Source organism: Parus major, chromosome 3 (assembly GCF_001522545.3).
Source record: "Parus major isolate Abel chromosome 3, Parus_major1.1, whole genome shotgun sequence".
Lineage (NCBI taxonomy): Eukaryota > Metazoa > Chordata > Aves > Passeriformes > Paridae > Parus > Parus major.
In genome coordinates this window covers 40,831,349-40,850,042 of record NC_031770.1, presented here as the reverse complement: position 1 = coordinate 40,850,042, position 18,694 = coordinate 40,831,349, and the positions used below count along the sequence as shown (strand labels likewise).

General features: G+C 36.3%; 1 protein-coding gene across 1 annotated transcript in view; it reads left to right on the top strand.

The window, feature by feature from the left end:
* The window catches only part of WDR27 (WD repeat domain 27), a 95,712-nt gene extending 77,287 nt beyond the window's left edge, over positions 1-18,425 (top strand). The window contains exon 24 of the mRNA XM_033512650.1: positions 17,778-18,425. Coding sequence (XP_033368541.1) covers positions 17,778-17,825 — 48 coding nt within the window. The 3' untranslated portion in view covers positions 17,826-18,425. The remainder of the gene's footprint in view (positions 1-17,777) is intronic.
* Positions 18,426-18,694: the final 269 nt, after the last annotated feature.

Genomic DNA, 18,694 nt, shown 5'->3' with positions numbered 1-18,694 from the left:
TTAGATGCTTGATTGCACACGTACACAGTCTGAATGTCTGTACAGACTAGTCCACTTTAAATTTACTGATATATGACTTCCTTTCATCCTCAATACTGGAGTAGGGAGAGATACCCCAGCTCCATCCCTCCTGACTCAAGAGTTCAGGGTAAAGGAATGTTTGAAGACTTTTCCTTGATCAAGGAGGATTCGATTAGAGAACATCTGGGCAAACTTAACATCTTCAAGTCCATGGGCCTTGGCACGATGCATCCACAAGTGTTAAGAGAGCTGGCAAACACCATAGAAAGGCCACTCACAAGCATCTTTGAGAGGTCATGGAGATCAGGAGAGGCACTTGAGGAGTGGAAGAAAGCATCACCCCAGTCTTCAAAAACAGGAAAAAGGTCAACCCAGGGAAGTACCAGCCAGTCAACCTCAGATCAGTCCCTGAAAACATGATGAAATGTCTCATCCTGGAGGTCATCTCTGCCCACATGGATGACAAGAAGGTGAACAGGAGCAGTCAGCATGAATTTGTTCAAGGTAGATCATGCTTGCCCAATGTGATTCTGTGATTAAATACCTACCTGGATGTATGAGTGGAGAGTGGATATTGTCTACCTTGACTTCAGCAAGGCTTGTGATGCTTGTGATCCTTGTAAGCAAACTCAGGAATTGTGGCCTGGATGAGTGGACAGTGAGGTAGATTGAGAACTGGAAGATCCAAGAGTGTCATAATTAGTGGCATAGGCTGTAGCTGAAGGCCTGTCAGTACTGGTGTCCACCAAGATTCAACACTGGGCCCAGTCTTGTTTAACTTACCCATGAATGACTTGGCTGGAGGGGCAGATGCCTCCTCAGCAAGTTCACTGATGAAGCTGGGAGGAATGACCAACAACCCAGAGGGCTGTGCCGACCTTCAGAGGGATCTCAACAGGCTGGAGAGATGGTGTTGTGGTTTTAAAGCAGTAACTAAAAAATCACTAGAAAACGTACTTATTTCTTGCTGTGAGATATGGATTAGAACAAGAACAAAACAGGCTTAAAACCTAAAAGGAGCAAAGAAAGTTTATTAACAAAATCTACTAGAATAAGAAAACAGAATAAAACCTCCAGAAACCCTCTTTTTCCCCAACTACCCAACCATTCCCTTGTTCACATGACAACATAGAGACAAAGACTTTGGTGGTTAACATAGTCTCAATTCTTTCTGTAATCTTTTCATCAGTCTTTGCAGAGAAACAGAAGTATTTTTCTGCTAATCTATGGAGTTTTTCACAAGTAAACTATTTTTCTTCATAGCTTTCTATTTCTCTGATGCCAGCTACCCAGAAATTCTGCCATCAGTTGACTTCTCCCATTTCACATCACTCTGAGGTGTGTATGGGTCAAATAAGTCTAGTGATGTCATTTTTAAGGATGAGTTATTCAAAGGCAAAAGTTCTCTTCATCTGGTTTTGTGAGCCTCCCTGGAAACAAAGGTTTTCTCTTTGCCTCTTAAAGGCCACAAATCTTCAACTATCACTTCCCCTCTGTTCCAACATCTTACAGTGTCACAACCACATCACTTTTTGCTCAAAATCCACACTTTGAAACACTCCATTTCTCCCAATATACTCTGTCATGAATTAAAGGAGTTCTTTTCAGAACACTATTGTCCATTTCCATAGCTTTAACAGAAAAATATTTCAGCTTATTAAAGCATCTCCTTATTTTCTCTTCCCTGTCTAAAACTTAATTCCTTTCTTCACTGTCTTTGATGGGTTTATGGTGTCTCCTCATATGTTGATCACTCCCTCTCTCTCTTCCTCTCTCTCTGGGATAAAAAAGGATTAATCTGCAAGTCTCATCCAGGTAGTAAAAGAGTTAAAATCTTGCTAAAGCTGCAGATGTTGATGGTGTCAGGTTTCAGTTCAGCAGCAGAAACTGCAAACCAAGCCAGGCCGGCCTGCTCCGTTTCTCCCCCCCGCCCTCTGCGGCCTTGTCCGGCCTGGAGAGGGGGGAGGAGGCCGAGATAGAGCCTTGTTACCTTGTCAGAAGCCGGAAACCAAAGAGAACCAGAAATTCCCGGAGTTACATGTTAAGGTAGGTGTTCACAGGTTGATCTCACTTTTCAATGGTCAAAATCGCTGCCAGTTCTCAGAAATGTCCAGTTATTGGTCAAGAGAAAAACTCCCATCAGCCTCCAGCAATTTCAACTTCCCTAGATCCCAAAACTAATCTTAAAGGTGCAGAACTTAATATGTATATAAAGCAGGAGATTGGGAATACCAGTATCATAAAGTCACCCCAGGACAGATGTGCGGGGAGGAACCTTCGGAGATTAAACAAGGGCAAGCGCGGGGTCCTGCACCTGGAGGGGTGTGACCACATGCACCAGCACAGGCTGGGGGCCGACCCGCTGGGAAGCGGCACTGCGGAGAAGGCCCCGGGTGGCCTGGTGCAAACAGGCTGTCCGTGAGCCAGCAGTGTCCCTGTGGCCAGGAAGGCCAGTGCTATCCTGGGGTGCAATGGGAAGAGCATTGCCAGCAGGTCGATCCTGCCCCTACTCAGCCCTGGTGAGGCTTCGTCTGCAGTGCTGTGTCCTGTTCCGGGCTCCTCAGGACAGGAGAGACCTGGAGCTCCTGGGCAGATGCAGCAGAGGGCTACAGAGATGATGAAGGAACTGGAGCATCCAGTTACAAGAGAGGGCTGAGGGACCTGGGCCTGTTCAGCCTCGAGAGGAAACAACAGAGAGGGGACCTCATCAACGTCTATAAGTATCTGAAGGGAGTGTGCCAAGAGGACGGAGCCAAGCTCTGCTTGCTGGTGCCAACCAGATAAAGAAGCAATGCTCAGAAACTGATGCACAGGAAGTTCCACCTGAATGTGATGAAGAACTTCTTCACTGTGCACGTGACCAAGCACTGGAAGAGATTGCCCAGAGAGGTTATGGAGCCTCCCTCACTGGAGATGTTCAAGAACCATCTGGACACAATCCTGTGCCAGGTGTTCTAGAATGACCCTGCTCGAGCAGACGGGTTGGACAGATGCTCCACTGTGGTCCCTTCCAGCCTGACCTATTCTGTGATTCTGTAGCTGTGTGATATTGATGAAGGTGTGCATAAAGGATCCAGCCTTGCTTTAGTCACACCAGGCTTAAACTCATCAGTGGAGTTCTAACAAGCCAGCTTGTGTTCTGGGCCACTTAAACTGTTTTATCCCAGCACTGTGAATGAGCTATGCCTCTTGTCAACCTTACTAACTCCCTGGAAGGTCACACCAAGCTAACATGGCTACATTGCTTGTATAAGACTGTGTGTCTCTGTGCTAAACTCTGTAGACATACTGCCTTGTTTCTCTGTTGACTGAAGGATAACCACACCATGGTCCATTTCACAGTACAGGCATGCCCTAAATTTCATGCCTTCAAGTTCTTCATTTTTGTTTCTATGATGATATAAATAGCAGACTTCTCCTTAGAAGACTTACAGTTGTTTTAAAATTTGGGTTAAATTTAATGTACGTAGTATAACCAACCCCCAGGTTACTTAATGCAAATGTATATTTGAGGTAGAGAGCACTGAATGAGCTTGTTACTTGACTTGCTGCATTTAAAGTTTTCATTTGGCTATACAAATCAAGAATTTAGGAAAAGCATGTTTTAAGAAACCTATTAATCTAGTTTCTCTACTGTTTTTTCCTTTGTGAGTTAAGAAGTTCTAGGAAACTAATTCTGGTTAGTCTTCTGTTAGTGTTCTCTGTGTTTTGTGAGCGTATATTATTTTAGTAATTTTTTTTGTTCCAAATTGCAATGTGATATTGCAGTTTTTCCTGCAGAATACTTCCCCATATTTGCTATTTTGAAAAATTAACAGAAATTGATAAATATCCAGTGCTCTGGAAATTAGATTATTGAAAATGTTCTCTTTTTGACTTGCTAGCTAGAGGGAATATTTATAATTATGCATATTTAAGACCTTTTATATTTTATAGGATTATAGTAAAAAACATAGAAATCTGCATTCTTGCCAGTGACATAATAGAAAATAAATTAAAACATGATTTTCAAAAAAATGTTTTACATTTTTACAAATATATTTTAATTTCAACTTTTCATTGTGATATTTTATATATGCTGTCCAAAAGATACCAGGTTGATGAGGAACTGACAGAAAGTCAAGCTTATCACTTGTAGGAACTTCAGGTATACTCCTTATTTCCCAAATGGCAGCAAACAACATTAAATAATTGTTTTTAAATAATCTTCATATTATGAAATAAACAATTCCACATGTAGAGCCTACCGTTGCATTATAAAATTGCAATGGTGAGGAATCTTAAAATTGCACCTTCGACAAGTTTATTTAGCTACCAGAAAGATTTAATTTCCTAATTTAATAGAGTTAAAATGGAAAGTGAAAAGTAAAATCAGTTCACATTTTCCTTCTACTGTTGCTTGCTTCCATTGGTGGAGAAATGAAGTGTATTCCAGATGCGATGACCTACTCTTTGTAGAAGTGCAAGGTTGCAAGTAAAGAAATACGTACACCCTCATAAAATATTTTGCACAGGGGTAGGAAACTACTGAAGAGACATATTTACATCTTAGTCATTTAGACTTAGAATATGGATTTAAAAAATTTAAAGGTGAATCCACAAAAGATTTCAATCATCTTAAAAATTCCTGTATAAAGTTAAATATGATCACAACAGGACTAGAATATTTTTTTTTCAGATTCTGTATTATATTATGTAATTTGGAATATAAGTTTAAGAAAACAATACTTTTAGAATTATCTTACCTGTATAACACATGTAAATTCTCTCTCTCTCTTGTGATATCCTGAGTGGTATACCAGGTTCTTCATTCTCTTTGAGAAGTTCCACTTAGCAAGATTCATCTACATTTATGTGTCCACAATTGTGCCCTATTTTGCCATTGAAAGTTTGCATCTTGGCCCACATCTTGTAATTACGAATGCCAACAATTATAATCTCAAAATGTTAAGAATATTTGAAAAAATTTAGAATAACCATCTGTTGAATAGCAAAAGTGAAATGAATTATGGCCTTCTCCTCAAGATGATTTTACATACCCTGGTGATCATGAATGGAAAATTCATGTCATGCAGCTGATCCTGCTGCTGTAGAGACTTTAGCTGCCTGCACTGTAAAAAATCATCTTCCACTTTCTGACAAGAGAGCTATCCCATTTTAAGTCAGAAATGCACTCAGATTTAGGACTATTTTAGGACTTTCAAGTGTGTTAGATTCCAAGTGACAATAGCCTGTGACTCTCAGAACAGAGCCTGTGGAGGCTATGAGGGCACACTCACACTGTTGCTAATGAGTCTCCTGGTCTCTTTCATGTACAGACAGTTGTAATGTGTCACTAAGGAGTGGGAAGGTACTTTCTTCTGGTGGTGACATCTCATTATGTTTTATGGTTTTTGGCTGCCAGCAGCTGTACTTCATTATATATGGAAAATACATTTGGCTTCTCCTCTTCTTCAAAGTCCATCTTAAGAATTACTTTCAGTAGTTGCTCCCAGAAGTATTTTTGACAAAGTGGAATCTCTTTTATTCTCTGGGAAAGTGATAATATAATACTAGTGCAATGATTTTTTGTGAAAATACATTTCTGTTGTGATTAGGAAGGTACAGTTCTGCAGTTCATGTATAAGGTTAAATTTTAATCTCAGGTTAAACTTTGTTTCATACATGTGTTAATTGAAGATGCAAATACAAATTTCATTGTTTTCTACCATTTTAGGCAAGATTAATAGACATCTGGAATTATTTAGTCATTGTACTTTTGCTTTAATAAATTTCAGAATGCATGTCCTAAAGGTCATTAGTAAATATTAAGAGGCTTTAGAAAAATTAACTTACATAAAAATATCATACTATATTTTTTAGGGTAGGGCAGAACTGAGGGTTTTTAGCATTTCCATCAATTTAATGTTCTTTAAAAATTACATTGGTAGCATTTAAAAAAAAAGTTTTTAAATAAACTCACCATATCTCAGTAGAAAATTTTTTGGTATAAGCATATAAGAAGATTAGTAAATAATAATTGTTTATTTTCTTTATTTAAATTGTTAACCCAGTAGTAAACTAAAACTGAGCAAAATTTAGGATGCCTCCAGCCCCTGTGGGAATTGCTAAATGTTTTAATGATATGTTTATTTTTATAGCCCTTTCTTTTAACAACTAATCTGATACATTTTATTTCAAACTATTTTAAACTATGGTGACAGTTTAATCTGTGTATATAGGTACACTGAAGAAATGCATACACCTGCAGTTGCTTTAAACTGGGTCTAGGTCTGCCAGGCACAAATGACTTCATTATGCTGCTTTGGGCCTCTGATCAGTACTTAACACCTAATTATTTTTTTTTTTTTAAAAAGTTGTTCTTTCTCAAAGCTTTTTTATGCCACTTGGAGAAATTTTGTAAATATCGTATGAGGATAGAAACAACACTATTCAGGATGAATAACTGAGAATTTCCTTTTACTCTTGCATTTTGTTTTGAAAATGTTGAATGCAAGAATTAATAGAAATACTTTCATACAAAATGCTTACATATCTGTTTTTTGTGATACATCATTTAATAATGAAGTGACTATATTAAATATGGAAATTGCATGAGAATATCTGGTTTTTGGTAAAAAACCCCAAGAGTATACTCCAAATAAATGAGTTCAGTCATTTGAGTTTGGAATAATAAAAGACAAAATGTGAGGCTGTTAAATTCTGATACAAGCCTCAGTTTTAGGAAGAAAAATCCATTCCTCTGGTGTTTCAAGGATAATTAGGGGTGTAAAACTACTTCTTTGAAGAGGAGTGCCTGATTATGCTTGTGTGGCTAGGTTTGCATGAAATAATTTTGGTTTTTAGTGTATTTTCCTGTGAGCTAATGTCCAGATTTTGAAGTGGAATTTGAAATTATACACCTGAGTGGGATGCTAGTAAAAAATCTTTTTTTATGTTTTCCTCAGTTTATTTAATTACTGAGCGAAGAGACAGGATTGTAAAGTCAATGATGTCATGCAAACATTAGTAGCCTCAGAGATTGTGGCAGGCTTTTGAAGAATGGCTGAGATTACATTTAAGTTGTTTCAAACCCATCATTAAAACAAATGATCTGGAAAACATTCCTGATCATTTGTCCAGCCATATGAGTGTATTTTGCAGACTTTCAAAAGTTGCTATTGTAAGCATAGAGTAATAGCGTTTTCTAAATTAAAAATGTATTAAAAGTACCACTAATTATACCTATTTTTTTTTAAATTTAATTGGAATTTGCTTTAACCTTTGCAAGTTTGACTGGTCTTGGAACTTTCTTTCTCATATAAAAATGATTAAACCACATAACTGCACTGTGCTCTTTGTTGTTTTTCATCATGCAGTATCTTCACATCACTTTTTCAGCAACCTATTAGTACAGAATCATAGAAAGGTTGAAATTGGAAGAGACTTCTGGAAGTCATCCAGTCCAACCCCTCTGCTCAAGCTGGGCCACCTGCAGCAGGTTGTTCAGACCCATGTCCAGTCAGCTTTTGGGTATCTTCCACAATGGAGGCTCCACAATCTCTCTGGGAAAATGGACAGCAATCTGACTGCAAGATGGCCTTCAATAAGCTGTAATTATTATGACAACCCCTTTATTACAATGACCCACATTAAAAGAGGAGATGTGGCTGAAAAAATCAGCAGCCAGGTTAACAACTGTCTTCTGATTGTGCAAATTTGTTTCTGCTGCACAGAACTTGAGATAGAGAACTACCTCAAGGGAAAAGGAAAGGGAGAATTGCCTGAAATCCTGAAATGAATTCTTAGTAGAATTGTCTAGTCCATCCATGAAACTTTTTAAAAGTATTCCTGAGAAACAACAACCATAGAAAAACTTAAAGTCTCTTTCCTAGTTTCCTACCTAGTAATCAAATGAGTGAGAAGCTGGAACAGACTTCTAGTTGGAAGTTACGGATAGAAACACTTAATCACAGAATGGATCTTGATCGTACATGAAACAGATAAATATTTCTTGATCTAGAATACTCTTTTCATTTCATGTCCTATGCTTAGTTTGTGGTGAAATGTCAGTGCAGGTTATTATTTAGTTCATCTGGAAATGAATGACACTGCCAACTTCTGCACGTAACTGCAGCCACATGCCATAACCTATCCTGGAGGTTCCCTTCCTAACACACACACACACACACACACACACACACACATATATATATGTATATGTATATGTGTGTGTGTGTGTGTGCGTATATACAAAGTGAATATTAAATAAAACATTCTAAAACCTAAAAAAAAATCCGATATGAATTGCAGTAATCAAATAATAGATACAGCAATGCAGGCCATAAAAAAAAAAATAAAAATCAGGAACATGTTTTAGACCACGAATCCCTAGTGAAGTGAGCTTCCCACTGCCTTTCTTGGGTAAGGAGTCAGGGAAAGGATGGAAGGTAAGACATTTCTGTGATTTCATTGTTCCTCTGTTATCTCTGTTGGCAAGCATCTTCCTACTTTGTGTGCTGGATTCCTGGATTCCTTTTCGAAGTACTTACTTTCCTTACACTGTTTTATGAGCAGCTAAGGTGACCACCTAAAGAATGAATTCCATGGTGAAATTTTTCGGTAGAAGATCCATTTGCAGCTGACTATGATACAAGTCAAAGCAATGAAAAAGTGGAGTTAAAACATGGAAACCAGAAGTATTATCTGGTTTAAATCTGATTAAGAATGAGAATCTGCTCCTTAGTCTTTCTTTTTTCTTACAATTGAAAATATTTTTGTAGCATTCCTACTCCACATCTCAATCTCTGCAAGATTTTAAAACTCTTTGAGTCTCTTTTTATGACTACAAAACAGATGAAGCAGTTAAGATGAATACCTAAAGCAGAAGTGGTCATCTTTGTTGGTGGTATAAACCACAAAACCCTAGAAATTATTTCCAGCTCTTTGTAGTTGCTGGTGACTTTCCTTTCAATTCCAATGGGAGCATGGCTTCATCCAGGAACATCAAAACTGTTCAACTTTTTTATCAGAAAACAAAGAAGTGTTTGTTTGTCTGAGTATGAACTCTCAAAGGAAATAAATTCCAGATAGGAATGCTTATAGGCTGTTTAGATACAGTAAATTTATAACAAATTGTAAAAGTTTAGGTTATGTTAGTCTAACAATGGATAGGTTTATTTCTTCTGCAACTTTTATGTATGTGAGCCAGTGAAGTAAGACATTTTAAGCTTCCTCAATGTAATATCCTGAGGGAAGCCAGCTGTATTTTAAATGCTGTTGTGTGTTTTTATATGTAAATTGATGTGTATTTATAAAGATAGAGTAATATTAACATAGCACTCCTGTTTAAATGCATATTTCTGAACCTTTTAGGGTTCAGTAAGAAAGGCTCTGATGTATTCTTTATCTGAAACACAACCAATTCTTTATCTGAAACACAACCAATACATAACCAACTTTTAAAGTCTGAAGAAACAAAAATCTCTCTGTATGTGTATGGATATGAACTCATGTCTAAATGCCCATGTAAACATGCATTGTTAATTTATGGCATGATTTTACCAATAGGGTGAGTAAAGCAGAGGAAATGTTCATGATATGTTTTAAATTTCTTATTGATGTTGATGTAATAGAAAGAAAATGGAAGCCAAAAAAGAATTAGCAGAGGTAACAAGACATAGGAATAGAAATTATTTATCGGTGGCAGAAATAAAATTTAAATAGCTTCAGTTGTTTAGCATGGTGCCTCTAATTAAGGTAAATTAGAAACCCATTTCTTGGTATACAGGCATAATTAGTAAATGAAGTCAGTCATATTATTGGTTGCCAAGTTTTGCACTAAGTGCATTGAATGAGGGGTGGAAACATGAATGTCAGACATCAATCAATTTTTGTAGTTTATCCAAACTGCCTCAGTGGTCCTGAATCACTACAAGGGACCCTGTAGCAAGTTCTGGACATTGCATTTCAAGATATGCTCCACTGGCCTCAAGAAATGGTATCTATTATTGACTCCAGTAGGCTTGATGCAGGCACAGTTTAGCCTTTGCAAGGAAAGCCAAACTTCCTTGTACAAGGCAGCCAAGAATCATGTCTGGCGATTTGAGAAATAATATGCAAAGAATAGTATGTCACAAATTGCATCATTGATGAGGAAAACCTCAAAATCACTCATCAGTTCTTACATGATGAGTGAAAAAATTCAGATTCTTATGTTGTCTGCAGCAACTCTATCTCAAGCATTGGTAGTACTGTGCTACTTTCTCTGTGGCCCTTCAAAATCCCTTACTCTAGACTAAGTTTTTCCCTTTTCCATGAATTATCTGTGCAGTGTTTGGATTCCCACATCAGAAAGTATTGCTGTTTTGCTGGGCTACAGTCAGACACATTGACATTTGACTTCTGATGTAAGAACCACTGTGGATTATTGTGTGATTTGGGACTGGGCATAAGATGAGGTCTCCTACCATCTCACTGAGAATGGTGTGGGTCTCAGGGTGTGGGGACTGTGTAGAATGCTGGATGGAAACGTTGAAGTCTGCAGAAACTAGAAATGTCCTTGCTGTAAGATTTTGGTGTCTGAGATGTGTTTCCTTTGTGTTCTGAACCCATCTCAGCTCTGTTTTTCAAACAAATCAAAATACCTCAAAACTCTTAACTTGATAGGAAATTTTCTAGTTAATTTAGTGGAAGTATAATTAAGTAATCTAAAGTAAGACTCAGCTTTCTGTGCATCTGTGATCTGGCAAGGGAAGTCAGAACTACTGATGAAGTGGCTTACACGTACATACTGTAAATTAAAGATCTTACAGTCCTGGTCCCCAAAAAGTCAATTGGAGTTTTGCCATGGGAAAAAATCCCTACCTTAGATATGAGGGCCAGTTTATTAATTTAAATAAAAAGGCATTTTAAGACAGAGTTTGCCTGAACTTCAGATGGGAATAGGAATAAAATGGCTGGGCTTTGTTTTGAAATTTCTTCTCCTTTTTTGACTTGAATACTTTTATCAATATTGATATGCTTTATTCCTCTTCTCTGTTCCTTAGCCAAAGAAAAGATTAAAAAACTATTCCAGTTTACTGGGTTTTGATCTTTCTAGTTACAGTTCTTCCTTATGAACCTTTATGTCTGTAGTTTCTTAATTTTAAACCAGAGATATGCAGTAAGACATTTTCTGTGACTGCCTTTTGAACATATATTCAGCAGGCAACTCAATTCATCTGCTAGGAAGAAAAAGTAATTTACTGGTAATTATTTTGTAGTTATTTAGGTTGAGAAAAAAATAATATGATAATATGGAAGAAATCTAGAGCATATAGGGATTGATAGAAAAAAAAAAAAACAAATGAGAAAACAACAAAAACCCTCCTAAAAACCAACCAAAAGAAACCAACCAAAAAAAAATCTCAAAAGACCAAAACAAAAAACCCTCCAAACCAATCAAAAAAGTGCCAAAAAACCTTTCCACAACCAAACTCAGTATTTCCAGATTTGTGAACATAATTTGAAACGGATCTTACATAACTGTAATGAAGAGTGCAAGAGCAAGTTGATCAAGTAATTTTAACACATCACAAGAATTATTGGGAGTTACTAGTTTTACTTGCCTATAAAAATATCATGTTAAATGAAATATATGAAAATTCTGCTTTTATTGAGCATGTAAATAATATTTATTAAAGGCTGACAGCAAAGAAATGCAGGTAATACATTTAAAAGTATTATGCTTTAGAGAAACTTCCCAGGAGGTTCCAGGAACATCTGTCCAGAAGAGATGAACTTAATATGAGTCATAAGGGAAGACAAAAGGTTTTAAAACTGAAGAAATAAGATGGAAAAACAGGGTGGACAGCACTGAGTGAAGGTGGCCCTGGGTGCCCTGTTAGGCTTATCACAGACTTGGTGGAAGAAAGGTAATCAGTGGAGGCACTGCAGTACATGCCTACAAAGTGTATAGGGAACACAGACTGCTCCTTGCTGGCAGTAGAGTTATGCTTTACATTAAAGACAGCATAGAAGAGAGGTAAATTCATAAATCTCAACAATAATGAATCCTGGAGAGGCTGAAATTCCAGTCCTTTATGAAAAGAATAGAATATTTTTATACCTAGTTATCTTTAAATGTATTTGTTGGTTTGTTTGTGTGACTAGTGGAAATACTGGATATGGTGGATCTGTTACATTTTCATAATTTTTTTGATGCGGTTCTGCACATATAGGTTGTCTGGAAAAACGTTTTTATTCCTTGGCCTCTCTACAGCCCTAGCTTACTTTCTTTGAGATGTTTTCCTCTTACAACTTAGATCTGTTGAATTATTTGACTTTCAATACAATTAGTCTTCCTATCAATTCTAGAAAAAACTTTCTTCTCTTTAAGGCAAAAAGCCTTCCTACAGCATCTCTATATAAACATCATCAGTGTGTCGTGTAACAGCAGTTTAATGTCTTATTTATGGTTGCCTCTGATCTTGAGTCCCTCTAGATAGGCAAGCTACCTCTGATATGCAAATCATATCAAATACAGAAACTAGAGACACTAAAATTGATCATCCATGCACTGAGCATAATGGGATGAAAAATGTGAGCATGTCATCTACAAGAACTATAAAAACTGAAGTTCTCAGCTCGAGTGACACTACATGTACTTACCCCTGTACGGTTATATGTGTATCATACACCTGAAGGAATTATGGTTTAAAGCTCTTAACCTGTTTTTTATAATTTCTACTCAATTCTCATTTCTGCAATAGGAGAGCTGTCTTAAGAATAAAAGCTTCTGCCTTCTCTCTGCAAAAAAACCATGTGGCTTCAATTTAACTAACTGAATGCTTAGGAGTGCTGCTGTCAAATTAAACACTCATCTTTCAAGAAAGCAAATCTTTCCAAAGTGCTACTTACATATCTTCTGTTCTAGGCTTCAACTCTAATTTTGATTTGGTAAAGCCTTTATGCACTATAGATCTTCAGGAGTAAAGGTGATGAGTTCTACGTTGCTTTAGACTCCACTTTCTGAAGAGGAAAAATATAGTAAAGTCCAATTCCATAATGTTTCCTTTTCCTGTTGCTCTTGCTTGTTGATAGCTGTGAAACAAATGCAAAATTCAAGAGCATTGGTTCTATTTCTGGCCTCTTATTTTCATAGAATAGTTTGAATAATGAAATCTCAAAATACTAACAGCCTAAAAACTATATTCCCATCTTTTCTGCTTAGATACTGAACTTTTGGCCAGATGATACATTTTGCTGTACAGCTGGTCGACTTGTTAAAAATTTGTGTCTCTACTTGCATATTATGCATACTTATACTAACTAAAAGAAAGCAAAAAGATGTTATGTACCTGTAATGTGAAACCAGCTGAAATTGCTTTGATTCTTATTTCATGAAGTACATGACGTCTTGAAGCCTGCCCTGTATACGTATGCACGTATATATATATATATTTATATCTCTACACATACACATATGTGCAATGTGTGAAATATTAAAACAGAATATTAGTTTGATGCATTTCTATGCAAATTCAACTGTTTGTGTTTGTGCCTTAAAAAAAAATCCAGGTCTCTAATTTGCAGGATGGTTTTTGGGTTGGTTTTTTTTTTTCGGTGTGATATCACTACAGAAACAAATTTCCCTCCAAGCAAAGGTAATTCTAGAAAAAATTATATATTGTGTTAATATTAAAGGTAATGCAGTAGACATTGTTTTGAAAATCATACTGTTAACTGACAGCCTTCCAACACTTCATGTCACTGCTTTAAGCTTAAATACCCAATAAAGTTTTATATGTTGTGCAGACCATGAAGTAGAAGAGAGCTGTGTTCAAGAACTTGTTCTCCTCCGCATTCTGGTGCCAAATGTCATAGGTCCTTTTAAAAGCTTGACTTTTAAAAAAAAAACTTCTAAAATGCACAGAACTTTGAACTTCTCCTCTGCCCTACTTGAAGGTCTTTTCTTCCCTCTTATATCCATCAATAGAGAAAATAGTCCACACTTTCATAATGTTCCATAATGTTCTAGTGTTTGTCCCATAGGAAACCTTTACATAGGTCAAAGTATTCACAGAACTGATGCCAAGATTTGAATATGTAATTGTAATACATAATTTGGGAGTTTGGTTTGTTTTTGGTTTTTTTTCCCTTTTTTAATGGTTAGTAGTATATTGACTTTACTATAGAGATTTCAAATATAATGTAAAACACAGTTTTGGAGTAACATGTTTGGGAGCTGAGGGGTTTGAATGAAGTAACATGCTTGCATTATTTGGAAATGTAATACTGACATAAGTTATTTTTTTAAAAAAAAATCTTACTGAAATTTCTATGGATTCCAAATACAGTTGAGAACACTATTAATCCATTTTAATAGTTCTTAAGTGTGATAAATCAGGAATATCAAGGGTCCTACAGGCTAGATTTTTTAGTAACTCTTATTATCTGTGTCAATACAAATTGTAATTAGCTTTAGCCTGTTATTTTATTGGTATAACACTATTAACTAAAATTTCTGTATTGCTTAAAATATAACACAAATCTGGCAGAGTTCAAGTAGCACTTGGACAATGCTTTTGGACACATGGTGTGACTCTTGGGGATAGTGCAGGACCAGGAGTTGAACTCAATTATCCTTGTGAGACTCTTCCAACTCAGCATATTCTGTGATTCTACAAAGTATGACACTTACATAAGTGCACATGCTCTTTCATCAGTCAGGCACAGGATTTAATTCTAAAATCTGAAGGCTAAACTGGACACCCTGTGAATGTGTATTAGCAATTTAGTTTGGGTCAGATATGTGCTTTGGAGTCTCCCAGCTGTCCCTGCTTATCTCACTTCACTTCTCATTGCTGTATCCTTAATGAGGGTGCATTTTGGGCTTGTCTCTGACAACATCAAACCAGAAGATGAACTCAGTATACTAACAGACTTTCAATCCATTGAACCAGAGCTAGTTTACATTAACTCATATAATGTCTAAATATATAACCCAAGAAAAAAACTAAATCTGAGAATGAAAATCACCACTAACACTGAGAGAACTCAGGATGCTAATGACTAATTGACCCCATCAAACCCTCTACTTTTTATGAATTTTTTTTTTAATAATTAGGCATTTTTGGCATTATAAGTGTTAACTATCTAGTAATTTTTAGGCTTTTAAAGCATTGACTGGGCTAGATAAAAACTACTGGCTCTATATATAGATATGTACGTTTTGTTCATGGCAAAATGTTGAGTGTTACACTTCTCAGGAGAATGGTGCAGTCAAAGACCAACCTCAGCATATCAACTTCTAAGGAAAACAGGTGGAAAAAATAAGAGACAGGGGAAAGGAAGGAGAAGGACTTGAGAGACAACAGTTTAGAGCACATGACCAAGGAAGGATCTTTAAGCCAGAAGGTGGTTGTTTTTAGTTCAGCCAACAATTCATTGATTGTTTTGGTGCTGCCAAAAGTGTGGAGGGGGATAGTTGGAGTAGAAAGATAATTTTTTGTGGTGAATGAAAACAGAAGGCCCCTGGAAGCAGAATGTAATAGCAGTGTAGTGAATACATTTAGCAGGCGGAAGCCAAGCTGTGTTTCAGTACTGTCAGAGGATGTCATAGGAGGATTGACCACACATTGCAGTTTTTGAGGCTCAGGTTGGACATTAGGGAAAAGAACTGAAATACAACTGACAAGGCACTTGAACACTGGAATGAGTTGTAAAATTTTGTTGAATTTTTTCAATATTTAGCCAGACAAAGCCATAGCTACACTCATCTAATGTTTTCTGTAGTTGCACTGAGAGCAGGAAGATGGACAAGATGACCACCTTAGGTCTTGTAAAACTTCATTTTGTTTAAAATTATTTTATTTTAAATTGAAAGCTAAGGAGGATTTTTATATTATCTCCTCTAATAAAACAGAATAAATATCTGATTTCTTAGGTTATGTTAGTTTTCTTTTGATAACATGAAATAATGATAAAAGCATTTTCTTTTTTTTCCGCTCACACAATAAATGGCTACAGAAATTTAGAAAGGACACGTTTCTTATGTATTTTACATTTACATCATTTTTCCAATATGTCCTGGTTCTGGCAGGAACAGAGTTAATTTTCTTCCTAGTACTTGATGTGTTTTGGATTTAGTATGAGAATAATGTTGACAACACACTGAAGTTTTAGTTGTTGCCAAATAGTGTTTTTACCAAGTCAAAGATTTTTCAGCTTCTCCTGCTCTGCCAGCAAGAAGGCTGAAAGGGCAGAAGAAGTGAGGAACACAGCCAGGACAGATGACTCAAACTGGCCAGAGGGATATTCTATACCAGATGATGTCATGCTCAGTGCATATGAACTGAGGGGAAATCTGGGTTAGTGCATCTGCTGGCAAAGTGTCTAGCCATAGGTCAGTGAGTGGCAGGCATCGTGCATCACTTGTTTTGTATGTTATAATTCTTTCATCATTTTCATTATCATTAATATTATTGTTATTTTCTTCCTTTTGTGTCCCATTAAAGTGTCTTTATCTCAACCCATAAACTTTCTCAGTTTTATTGTCCTGATTCTCTGCCCCATCCTCCTTGGGGTGGAGCAAGTGAGTAAGTAAGCAGTTGTGTGGTGCTTAGTTGCTGTCTGTGTTAAATAAAAACATAATAGTAAGTTGCAGAGGTAGATACAGACATATTAGAAGTCTTTGGAAGTATGTTATTATCTTGGATAGCTGTTAAAATTAGAGTTGGAGAAATTAGATTGGATGGCTCTGGATATTCTATATTTTCAGGTTACGTAAGCGAGAATAAGAAAAAAAGAAAATAAGTCTTGGGAGATAACACGAGAGATTAGAAGAATTGATCACTGGAGATATTGAATGAGGGAATACAAACCCAAGAAGATGATTTATTTACCACAGTGTTCCTTTATCCAGAGGAATAAAATAAATGAGTCAGTGTATCAAAGAAAAGAGATCAAGAAAAGTGAGGATGAAAAACTATGCCAAATGAACTTGTCAGAGCATGAGATGCCTGTTTGGTTCCAGCCCTTCAGATTTTTTATCACTGATGAGAAATAACTGTAAATCTTAGTTTGCAAGGAGCAAGTACCTTGAATTTTTAATGACAAATAAGTGGTGTCATTTGTAGATTGTCCTTTTCTGAGATAGAGCAGGTTTTCAAGTGCTTGTTTGTAGGAATAAGTGTAGGAAACAGTATTGCCTCTTATTTTATAATTAAGATCTTCTCAGCAGGGTGAAAGAAAGCTAATGCAGCTGAAGGCTCTTTATGCATGTCTTCAAGACTTGCCTCTTCATAAAATTTTTCAGCATACTTTCTTACAAAGGAAATTCTTACTCTACACTTAACACCAATAAAAATCAGAAAACTGTATTTGTTGGTATGCCTGATTTAATTCACAGTATTTTCCATCTTCATTTATTCCAGCTCGTTTTCTTATTTCTTCCATATTCCCTTCTTGAGTCATACACAGTGAAGTCTGTTTGACTTTCTATGTGGTTTTAACATATGCTTCAGTTTTACAGACTGTTGATGGGTTAGCGGATGTTGACACAAATTTGAAAATAGTTGGAAAATAAAAATCTAAGTGAAATGGAATTTTCAGATTAGCTTGGTTGAGAGTCTAGGGTTTTGGTTTTTTTTTAAAAATGAATCCTAGACCTCTTAACATAGAAGTAATTTAAATATCTTCTTAATGATCTTCATTTGGTTTGTTGCTCTAAAGCAAACTGTGCTTACTGGAAAGATCTTCATTAAAGCCATATGTTCTTCTCTTTTGAACTGCAGCTCACCACAGCCACCTTGGATGGCAAACTCCGATTGTTTCTACCCTGATACTCGCCAACCTGTGGAGCTTTGGCCATGGTACTCTGAGAATAATGACTTGCTGAGAGAAAGGAGACTGGTAACTGGCCAGAAGCAAGTGGCATAACATTCCCTTTTAAACTACAGTTTTCTTCTGATTTTATTTTCAGGAAGTTTCTCAAGCTGTTCTCAAAGTTTTTCTGTTCTACAATCTGTTACATATATTGCAAAAATAAGGGTGGAAGATCACAAAAAGGAGGAGACTACTCATTCTGACTTCATTCTAGCAAATCACTACAGAAGTGGCTTTCAAGGTCTTCTTGGGTTCTTTATGTAGGTGCATTCTGTAGTGCTTTGCTAGACAGGGACCACTTTAGACTGGAAATGCAAGTAAAATAACAAATTTCAATTTTTAAAGCTAGATCTGTTTGTGGCAAATTTTTAAATTAATCTGAAAGAAAGAAGGATTTTATGTCTTTCTGAAATGCCATGAGAGTCCATCTGTTATACTTTTTTGGGGTTAGCATGGATCCATAGCATGGATGTTGTTTGAAGACAGAATTTTACCGGTTTACTATTTATACTGCATTCTGTAAATTCCTTAGGGAATATGTGACAAATGTCTTCTCTTTAAAATAAACTATTTCTGTCTTTGAAATAACTGTTAAATATTGTCAAAAATGTTAAAATTATATGAAAATAAAATTATCAGAAAAAAAGCTAATTTCTTGTGTTCTTCTTAACATTGTCTTAAGACAAGGTTACTTGTCATGCTCTTAGAAAAAAGATTTAAGCTAAGAGTAGAGATCATGTGTGTGACTGGTGAAAGGAGACTGAGTTTTTCTTTTCCTTGCAGAATTGTGCTGCCTTCTCAAAGTTAAACTTGCTAGAAGAAAATT